At 44.7% G+C, this 11,532-nt stretch overlaps 1 gene segment (V, D, J or C); it reads right to left on the bottom strand.

The window, feature by feature from the left end:
• Nucleotides 1–5,871: 5,871 nt before the first annotated feature.
• Nucleotides 5,872–9,979, bottom strand: LOC127576378 (T cell receptor alpha variable 38-2/delta variable 8-like). The segment is given in 2 exon segments: nt 5,872–6,788; nt 9,719–9,979. Coding segments are annotated over 2 exon segments (456 nt in total).
• Nucleotides 9,980–11,532: the final 1,553 nt, after the last annotated feature.

An 11,532-nucleotide genomic window follows, 5' to 3' on the forward strand; every position in this document is an offset into this window, starting at 1 on the left:
CATGCTCAGTGTGGTTCTTTTGTTGCTGGTTCGTGACACTTCAGAGATGTTGTATGACGCTTCTTTCCATTTTCAGAGTTCATGACACATCGTCTCATTTTGTTCCTGTGTATTCCTTTTGCGACTTGTCTGTCGATTGACTATTTGGTCAGTGGCGAGACGCAGGATTCTAGACCTTGCGGAGTTTGGATCATACATCATTGCTCATCAACTCGTGATTTTAATTTCTCATGTTTCAAGGGCCAAATTTAGTGATAAATGCCTTTCTTTCTTTTCAATCAATATACTTGGTGCTACAATTAAATGTTCTTCAGGGTACTGGAAGTAGATATAAATCCAAAACATCATCCATGGATATTAAAAACAACTAATTGAGTAATTTGGAGATTAGAAAGAAAATATTAGCAACAGTGAATTTTCCCAAATCCCACTAGGCTGTTTGCCGTCCTTTGGGGAAAGGCATCTTTGATACGTGCCTGGTCTGCTCCACAAGGAACACCTGTTTGCTTGACAGGAAACGGATCCGAGAATCTACCTCGTCAGTGTTCCATTGGCGATGGGTCGAAATCGCTGAACTCGGCTGTTGTCTCACATCGTCACTGAAGAGATGATGATCAGAGCATGTGTAAAACGTCAGATCTTCCTCATATGGCTTCTCTCTGTGTACACAAGAGTTTTTCTTTTAATATCTCCGGTTTATGTGTCAGTGTGAAGGGATCTGGAGCTGAATCTTTGACTCTCCGTGACAAGCTATTTTGGATTCCTGTGCATTAATTGCTTGTAAACGGAAGAGGAAAGATTCCTGAGACACATAACGTGAGAACAAACAGATTGATCCTCACACCGTTATTTCAACAATCAACAGGAGTCAGGATTCGCTGTGACCCAGTCTGCGTGTAGTCCGCGTCGTTTCTGCTCAGGGTCTGCGCACACAGTGATAGTCTTCCCGTGTCAGTGTCTGGGCAGCGGCTGGAAGCAGCCGTCAACTGACAGCTGCTGTTCACCAGAAACGGCGATAGTTATTGTACGAAGAGTTATTCGTTTTCCCTCATTGTGGACTCCGCGCAGTAGAACCTGGCTGGGTCAGACAACCGCAAACCATGGATCGTCCATCGATACTCCTTCTCCGACCCCTGCATTACATCACAAAAACGGTCTTTAGCGACATACGCCTGAAGTTCAGAGCCGCGGTTAATGAGTCGCCGGACAGCAAACTCTGGCAGCCCGCCTGGGTACTGGCGGTACTGGAATAAATAATCCACATTACTGGTGAAGGATAAAGTAACGTCCTCCCATTCTGCTCTTTGGTGCGCGGACTCCCGCTGTGTCTCGGAATCGACATCAGTCAGACCTGGTATTGGGGTAAAGAAAGCGAAACATTAATTAATTAACGTTCAAATTAAACTTTGTTGAAGGGACAGCGCACATCCAATGCTCCAGAAAATTGACGGGAATTCGTTGTGGACAACGGAATTGTCTTTACATCAGTCCGACTCAAGCTTTCATGCCCCTTATTTACCTCGCCCAATCAGTTCGTTACCCCATTCTATTCTCGCTCAAACAACAAACGTTTCACTGAAATGAAATCTATTTCCCTCCACTGCTGGATCTGATACCATGTTCCACGATCTCATTGCACTCCCGAAGAAGTTTCGCGGTACACCATAGTGCAAATTTAAAACGGTTTCCCTTCTTCTTGATGATGAATGTCACCCACCAGGCAGTGAGTGCAAAGAACCGCACTTTTACTGTTCCGAACCAGACCAGTTTGTGATTTGCGAGTCATCATTCGCGGGGTGTGGATAGCGCTGGCTTGAGAGGGACAGCATCACATCCGGCAGAAACCCAACTGGAAATCAAGTGCATTTCTCGCTGGATTTGGTGTGATCTACCTTCCGACCCCGGAAGTAACCACGTGATTATTTCAGTTAATTCATGCCATAAGTTGTCCTACAAAAGGGGGAAGGTCCAAAATTGAGACTTATCCTCATAGACGAGAGACGGGGAATATTCAGAAAGAGAGATGCATTTGACTAGAGAACATTGTCGGAGGGATGATTGTTTCCACGTTTACCAGGGCGTGGTCCTCCAGCTAACCCTTCAGCCTGCCTACCGCCATCTGAGTAGAAGAGGAGAACTTAGGTCTCAGTTGATCAGAGACAGATTAAAAATCTGGAAACATTAAGCGGGTCAAGCAGCACCTGCGGAAAAAGAAACAGTGAAAGTTTTAGGTGAAGTGAGACGAGGGTTTTGCTGCCATGTGGTGGACAGGTCTAAATTTTCCCGTTACGTTCACCTCAGTGCCGTCTTCACGTGCTACAACGGCCTTCACGCTCAAAATCGTTCCTGTAATGATTTCAGTGAACAACTAATTTAGTCACAGAAATACCAGATTCTTATATCTCGCAAAGAAAGGCGAATTTTCATGGGCCTGAGGCGGTGGAATGGTTTCCGACATTTTTATTCAAATCAGATCTCAACTATCTGCTAGAAATCTCGTTCAGCTCTGATTGAAGATCGTTAGTAACTCCATTGCTGTGGAGTCGCTCTGGTTCGCCCCACTTTTTCGACTCGCTGTCACTGATTCTGTGAGCAAACCCTTGTCACAGTCTTCTCTTTCACAACCACCAGCTCCACATTCCGCTGCGAGGCGCTGCGCTGTTCCCGCCCTTACACATAAACACCAACCCGCTGAAATTAGTCACTCGTGGCCGTGCAGCCCTCATCTCACGATTACTACTGACATTCTGTGCATATTTCTTGACCTTTATGATTGGAGCCTCGTTACAGACTGTCGCGGCTTGTGATTGGTTGGGTCAAGGTGGCGCTGCAGTAGAGGCGTCCATAATTTTGCATCGACAAACTGCAAACTTACGGAATTGGTGCTAGCATGAAGAATCCCCTCGCGCCGCTCCTCAGCATTATGCAACTTCTCGGTCAGAATTTTCTTCTTAATAAAATAGCAGGCTTCCATTGATCTCTGCAACCACAATGTCACTGTTTGGTGATAATTGGGTGAATTGTGCCAATAATGTTAACTAATCTGTTATTTCGTGTTTTGAAATTGAGCCTCGAAGACTCAGTGGAGCAGTCAGTCACCGAAATGACGTTCGAAGAGAAAAGTAACATCACCCAAAACTGCACCTTGAAAACAAGCTATTCAAATTCATCTGTTTAATGGTAAAGCAGTGCTCCGGGCAGCCTCCACAATACTTGTTCAGGGTAACGGGTACAAAGGCCAGTATCCATAGGAACAATATTTTTAACTCCCGATAAAATAGACAACAGACAGCAAATTTATTTCAAAGAGGTATATAATCGATAACGAATTTCCAGTCATAGCTGTTGACCCACAACTTATAATCATGTTTTAGTTATAAATAGAATATTACTAAAGTAACGTGGAAGAAGTATGTGAAAAGCAAAGACGTGGTCTGGGTATCAATCGGTAGACGCTTTCAGAACATACACACATAAATCGCTACATCTGCGGCATTGCCTTTGTCCTTCGCTGGAACCCAGTCGCGTGTACAATGAACGGGAACAATTTGCACAACAAATTGCTCTTTACGAACTGTCGGTCGTTTCATCCTCGGAGCTCCACGTGAGGCTAAGCAGAGTCACACACCTACACATTGCTCACTGTCTCTGATCCAATTATCGTAAAGGAACTCAGACCAACTCTTCGAAACAGCGTCTTTTGCCAACAGATTTGACGCAATCCACAGTCTGCGCGCCTCAAGATAGAAAAAGCGGAACAACGCAGTTAAGAGTCACCATTCTGAAGCGGGCGTTTCCGGATGGAAAACAACTGAAGTAATGATTTTATTTGGCCAATCGAAGAGCAGCTGAAAACTCCACTTCACGGATACTTCCGCAGCGCTGTCGTTCACTCACTGACTGTCCAACTCCACTCTGCAAGTTTGCTCTGATGAAGAGGGTTCCCCGTTTGCTCATGAACACGTGAATTCTCAGGATATTTTGATCGGTGCAATAGAATCTGTATCCGCTCTGCCTCACGTTGCTAATAATTAAGTCCAGGCGACTTTGCTCAAATAACTCTGGTTCCCTCTTATTTATTTGGGTTGGTCCAATCTCACTTTATCTTATTTTGTGTTTTGATTTCATGTCCATGAATCCCAGAACAAGTGCTGCAGTCTCAGTCTGTCAGCATCGCCCGGAGCGGGTGGTCGGTGCGGATGAACTGCACCTATGACACATCCGCTATTTACTCCATGTATTGGCACAGACAGAACGCCAGGCAGGGCCTGGATGGACACTAAACCGAGCTGTGACGGATGGACAGTTTTAAATTGGATCTTCTCACTGCGGATAGAAACAGCCCCGAGGGGCGCTCTTTGTGATAGAGCCGCACACTGAGAGGAAACGCGGCGGTCCACACACAAAACCTGCCTATTGTTTACACTGCAGCTGTCTATGGCAGTGGGGAGAGGTTTTGTACAGGCCTAACCCTGTTTCGTGTCTCTGTGGGTCTCAGGGCGCTGTAATAAACCGCCGAGTCCCCCAGATGGGTTTCAGACACATACAGAGGGACGGTTCCATTCGAAAGATGGAGGGTGACTGAGAATCTGTCCCCTGCATTCGTCGCCTTCTTCTCGTCGAACTTGCTTTTCTGGATCAGAAACTCCAGGGCTCCACTGTAATATTGACGGTACCAGAACAGGGTCAGATACGTAGCATTCGCTGCTGTATAATTACAGTGTAACAGGACATCATCTCCTTCTCTCCGTGTGGCTGTAGCCGGGGTCTGTGTAATGGAGTCTCCACGACAGTGTCCTACAACAGCCCGGGGTGAGATTATATCAAACAATATCATTACACAGTGTATCTATCACGTAAACTAATCCTGACCCATTGCTATTCCGAGTTTCGGTGCGCTGACCCTTTATATTCAACGTCTGCTACAATTATGAGAGGTAGTATTCTACAGCTGGTGAACTCACCGGTGCAGAGAGCTGCCACTGTGAGCAATGAATAAACAGCGAACATGTTCGCAGAGATCTGATGGCAGATATCAACAGAACCCGCAATTCCGACTTCGTACTGATGCCAAATGGGTTTTCTCTGTCAGGCAGACTGGTGACGTTGAATCAGCTGACTGGTGCTTTACTCTTAAACTCGTACAATCAGATCACAGCTCATTGGTTCGAAGATCCACGACGTGGGAACGGGGGAGGGTTGGGCGATGGTCTTTATATCTCAACAGAAACATTGGAATTAAACGAACGCAAAAATCGTGTAAATACTGGGCATCTGAAGTAAAATCATTAAATTCGATGGCCTCTTTTGAAAATAAACCTGCAACAGTGGTGTGTACCCTTCGGTAGTGGACCACATTGCCCAACACTCCGAGGAAACGAGACGCTTTCTGAAAACCAGAGACATTCATCGCGGATGTAAGGAATGCAATTTCAGAAAATGCAAAGACATGAACAGAGAATAGAGGCATAAGGCAAAAAGATAGGTGTTCATTTTTTATAACGCTCGCATTTGAGGACAAATGTAGACACGTCCAATCATATAGAGACCCAGAATGCATTAATCTAAATATTTTGAACAAGGCTGTTCACCTGATTAAAGAAAGCTCTACATGTGATAAGGAAGGTTAGGAGAAAGATCACCATATTCTTTTTTTCCAAGGATGGCTTGGTTCTCTTTGAGGGAGAGATTAAACAGAGTGGATCTGCACTATCTTGTATTCAGAAAAAAACATGGAGGAAATTTCATTGAAACTTACTCATCCCTTACGGTAAATTGGCAGATGATTTTATTGTTGTCACATGAAATGAGGTATGGTGAAAAGCTTTCTTGCATGTCATTTATACAGATCTTTTCATCACGTCAGTACATCGAAATAGTACAAGGGAAAAGGCAATAACATAATGCACAATACAGCAATTCTTACAGTCTTAGAATGAGGATTGACATGAATAAAACTATTATAATGGAAGGAATAAGCAGATCTCCAGACTGTAGCTTGCAACGAGTTGACATGCTCCGGCGCCATCTTGCATGAACACTGGGCCTTGCAGGTATGGGGCATGACTGGTGGATGGATAGTTCATGTTTACCCCTGGCGGCGTTGTATTCAACGAAGAATCGCCGCTTCACAACAATAAATCGTAATTGAAGACAAAGATGAAAAGACAGTGGATCCAGAGGAGTGCATTCGAATATTTGCAATCCTCCGTTCTGTGTGGTTGCAAAGGCTCAGACGCTGATTGTGCCCAATGCGGAAAATAGTATTTGCTGCGCTCTTCAGGCAATTAATGGATCTGGTGTTACGTCTGGAAAATTGTGTTTTTTTAGATTTAATCTTTAACTAAAAGTCTGTCATCACCCTCAATGAAATTTTGAAGTGGATTCCGTTGTGAAATCAGATCATAGGTCCGAGTTGGGAAGAGAGGTGAGAGTCCTCTACAGGTTTTTGTACGGATGACTGCGCACCTGCTGCAGTGTGGGGCTCAGAGCGCAGTGATACACAGCAGAGTCGGAGACAAGGGTCCCGGAGACTGTCAATGAAACTGTTTTCTTATCCGGGTCAAAATCCGCTGAGAAATGGAAAGGGACATCTGAAGACCGATCCTTCCCGCCCTTCCCGTATCTCTTCAATAAATATATCGGAGCTTCCCCAAAACCCTGCATGTACCAGAAGAGGTAGGGAAAGGCTTGCGATGTGAAGTAGGTGCAGTTCAGTGTTATGGTCTGTCCCTCTTTAACTGTTAACTCAGGCGTATCCTGTGACACTGCATCTTCGCTACTCGCTCCTGCAACAAAGCATTCAGAGTTCAAACAATGCGGGAATGACTGTGGCCCATAGAACACACATTCAACGTTTACACACAAACTCACCAGGCAGCAGCCCTAATAGGATCAGCAATGAACAGAAGGAACGCATAGTTATTGGTGTAAAGTCAGACAGGCAACAGAATATTTACAAAATATTCACCCCCTGGAGTGAAATATTAAAGAGGGAGATCAGGTCAGGGTGGACTTCTGTGATTCGAAGACCTGGGGGAGTCAGTGAAGCAAATGATTAGCTCGTCACTCCAAAATACTACCAACAATGAACCTGTCAGCAGGAACTGCTGGCCAATCACTGCTGACTTTCTCCAACCTCCAAGCGCCGGTTCCTCTGTGGTCAGCGGACTCCAGCAGAAAGATGCCAGCTCTGTGAAAGGTCTTCTCCGGTGAACAGCGGCAACAAGCGTGGTACATTTAGAAACTCTGGGAATCAGGAGTTACAGACACGCAATAAATAAAAATATATAAGATCTGAAAACGCAGGAAAAAAAACGCAGGCAGCATCTGCGGAAGCGAACGAGGGTGAAGATTTAGGTCAAAGTTCCTTTGTCATAAACAGGTAAACTGGTGCAGGATTGCTCTGCACCACATCTCAGATGCTTCAAACGAATGGGATCTCAGACGTTTACGGAGAGCGACTTCTGGTGTCGCTTGGAGACTTGAAGCAGAACGAGGCATAGATACAGAAATTCACTCGAACACTGACAGGTGGCAGTCAGGTAAAGGATGTTAACATATTTGCGATTCAACAGGTCGTAATGGCGGATTCAGAGGGAGTCTTCATTAGCTCGGAGAAGCCCCAGTGAAAACTCTCTCTCATCACCAAGACTGTAGACCTCCACCCTCACCGCTCGTGACGCATGTGGGATTCAATTGTCGTCGATCGCAACCCCACGCAAAGCCCAATAATGTGGAAAAGAACAACAAGGAGGTTATGTCAGAGTTATGCAAAATATCTGCAGGGCGGCGGCCTGAGTATTATGTGCAATTCTCCTCACTACATTACATGGAGATGTTCCTGCACTCGAAGGGAGCAGAGTCGATCATAAGGTTGATGTTCAAATGGCAAAAGTCTCGGGAGAATCAAAGCCTCGACAGCCGTGGGGTGATTTCATTGAAGCAGTGCTGAATGGAAATTTAACGGAAGTTTTAACTCTACAGGCGGCCCAATGGAAGTGAACGGAAAGATCAATTTCACTGACCTCTGGGGTGAAAGGATAGGAGGAAAGGATTAGAAGACTGGGGAAAAAAGTCATGTGCCTGGTTTTCATCTCTACGGATGGCGAGGGACTTTTCAAATTCGGGGGTGACCCCGGAGTCAGGGAGGGGTGCATAGATCCACACAGTGGCCGGAGTTACCAGACAGGAGTTAACTGGTTAACATCAAGATGAGTCTGAGGGCGCAGAAATAATCGGCGGAGACGTTCAGCTGCAACCCTCTGTAAATAAAAGTGCGAAAATTATCTGAGCTTTCGGTGCAGTAGGAAAGCATATGGTTGGAAGTTTTTTTTCTAAGTCAAACGTCTTGCTGAGGCCACCAGAAAAAAGAAAACGTCCTGGTAATTCTGGTCAGAACGGTCGTTTGCTTGCGGGGGGGGGGGGGTGCATTTCGTTCGACAGTTGTCATCAAACATCCTGGTCAATTCACTCATCGGTATCCTCGATGGTCTTGTAGTCAGGGTTTGGCCCTTTCAACTCCACGACCAGGGACCCATTCCCGGCCTGAGATAAATGGGAATTTATGCCGGGATTTCACTGTGGAACCAAAAAGCTTTCCCGGATTAAGCCCCGCCCAACGCTGCAATTTCACGCGACGACTACGACGTCATCCGCCAGCAGCCCATCAATATTTAAACTGGCAGTCCTGTGCAAACTTGTGGGATTTTAAAAAAACAGATATTTCAACAGCCGCCAGTTATGTTTCCCTTTTCACAGGTAGGGCTTGACCTACTGAGAGTGTGCGTGATTCTCTGCTTTTAGTTCGAACTTCCTGAATCGCAGTTACATTTTGCTGTCCAAAGATTATTCTTTGGCTATTTATGCCTGCGCGCTGGATTTGACCATATTCATAACTTATCACAGTTTTGTCTCATATATCAAAATGAAATGAAAAAGAACAAGACTCAATGAAGGTAAACCAAGTAAGGATATATATGTATATAATAAAGCTGCCCGGCCTCTCTTATAATAAAAAAAATGTGAATTCTGCCGTTACCGAGAGAAAGAAAAGTATTCTACTCAAGACAGAGAAGGGTGAGTCACTGAAGAGAACATAGTGGTTACTGTTTGTTAACATTATCAAAATAAGAGGACGATGTAGACAAGAAAATAACGGACGGCGAGAAGAAGTACAATGAAAAGTAACGTTTCTAGATTGCATTCATACACATGTAATCAGAAGGCTTTTTCAGAATCCCTTGAGTATTATTTGTTTATCTTTAGCCTTCAGTTTTACATTGCCAAGGTTACAGTGACCCTGAGGTTCCAGCGCCCGCCTCACCCAGGCGACCTTCTGTCCAACCATCCGGGATCTGCCCCGGAATTCAATGCCATTCCGCTTTGACCTAACAGAATATAGCTGATGTCTCATAAAATGGCTGTCAGGAGTTAACGACAACATCACACTGGATGCCAAATAATCATTGCTGTTAGGATATGCAACAATGCATGTTCTCCATCGGCTGCCGCCCGGGTCCATATGTTCACACGATTAACAGCGTCGGCACAAATCCTGATCTGAAAACGAGCAACAAACGGGTGCGGGCGCGCGGACACACACACACACACACACACACACACACACACACACACACACACACACACACACACACACACACACACCTGCATCATCCGCTTCCAAGCATATGTTCCCTCCATCTTTGTGTGGTCTTACCGATTCTTGTTCTTCTCTTGATCTTGATGTATGCATAGAATACATTGGAATTTTCTTTAATCTTGTTTGCGAAGAACTTTTCTTGGCCCGCCCTGGCTTTCCTCATGCCCTTCTTGAGTTCATTTCAGCGTCTATAAAATGCTGAAGTGCTCCATTTGATTCCAGCTTCAAAAGCTTTGCAGACATAAATTTCCATTTCTCAGAATCACTCCTTAGTCATTGCCACAGTTTTATCCCCTCTCGCGGAAAGGGAACACAAATATCTTCACAGAAAGATAACCACAACTGATTCTTTGTGGATAAATGGTGGCCAATTGATCTTGCGTTTACAAGAATAATTGGAAGCCGTTGCCCGAGGTTACCAATCGCAAGGAGGGGCGGGGTTCGTTTTAGTTAAAATGTTCCATCAAGCTATTCATGTTTTGTCAATGCAACTGACTTTCTGCGGTTTTCTCTTTCTTCCTGACAAATAACGAGTTCATCAAAACCCCGGGTTACGAGGATGTTAGAGTGAACAGAAATAAAAGCGAGGCATTCAGAAGGCTTTCAACATAAAAGTAAAGTAACGGGGAAGTCCGGTGCTCTGATGTTTGTTCCATCTTGTTCACTTCGACCCTGGCGATACTTCAAGCGTCTGAACGCAGCTTTTGCTTTACTATTGGTGCAAAGGGCGATAGTTTATCAGCTGTGAAAGTCTCAGTGCCCAATTGGCCGACCGGAAGGTCCATTTGAATTAATGACCTTCATTGGACGAGTTTAAACCCACCAGTTGTATTTTTAATTGGTGGCGCATGTCTGCCTGACGTCAACAGATCTTGATTCCCTTGTCTCTCCAATCTTTTCCTAGTGTCTTGCAACGTCAATTTCACTATATTTGCCATGAAGCGCTGATGTATCCAAGGGAGAATTAAGTGTTGTAATTTGCCTCACATTTTGCGTTTTTGTAGAAAAAAGAAAGTCCATGTTCCCTGCAGAGAAGCATTTGGTGGTAATGTTGCGGGCTGTCTGAGAAGACCGACAAGTTTCATTCTTGACTGAATGGTAAAACTTAAAGGATGTGCAGAAAACTCGCAGCATTGTCGCTGGAGTTGAAACGGAAGATATAAGGTTTTGAATCAGAGCCGCGCCTGCCACTGGTAGACAAGGTGGAACTTATTTAACTTGCAAACTGAGACTACGGCTTTTTCAGTTCGAACGTATTTGTTAAGCACCAAATATTGTAAAACACATGGAACTCCTGACACAGAAGCACACGGAGCTCTCTTGATTTTCTGTTTGTCTGATCGTCAAAGGAAACTTATTTTGCTGTGGCGTCCTGTGTCAATTGAGTCATACACTAGCAGAATTTTCCTTCTCTCTGTTTTTGTTATCCCAGTGCAAATTAAAAAGTGGAGGTACATATGTGATCTTCCAATACGAAACGTGGGTGGGGTTTCTTCAGGTACATCTGAAGATACAACCTCTTTGTACTGCATTCTACAACGTAGACTGACGTCGTGATGTGGAATCTTCCTGGATATACAAATAATTGCAAGTTAAAAGAGGATTGAATTGGATTCTGAATTGTAAACGGCCCAACATAACCTCAGTCCCACAGCTGTGAAGAAAGGTGATCACCTTAAATCAGTCACGATGTCAATAGCGATGGACAAATTAGGAAAGGAGTCCACAGTGGGCGGGAATTCTATTCAGTAATGCAGTCCCTCCTCCACACGCCCTGCCATTTTGCCAACTAAAACGGAAGCTGATATTCAAGAGGTGTAATGTAATTCCAATATTTTATGCACTTTGTAAACGGAAAATGTAATGGAGTG

Source organism: Pristis pectinata, chromosome 12, assembly GCF_009764475.1.
Source record: "Pristis pectinata isolate sPriPec2 chromosome 12, sPriPec2.1.pri, whole genome shotgun sequence".
NCBI classification, from domain to species: Eukaryota; Metazoa; Chordata; class Chondrichthyes; order Rhinopristiformes; family Pristidae; genus Pristis; species Pristis pectinata.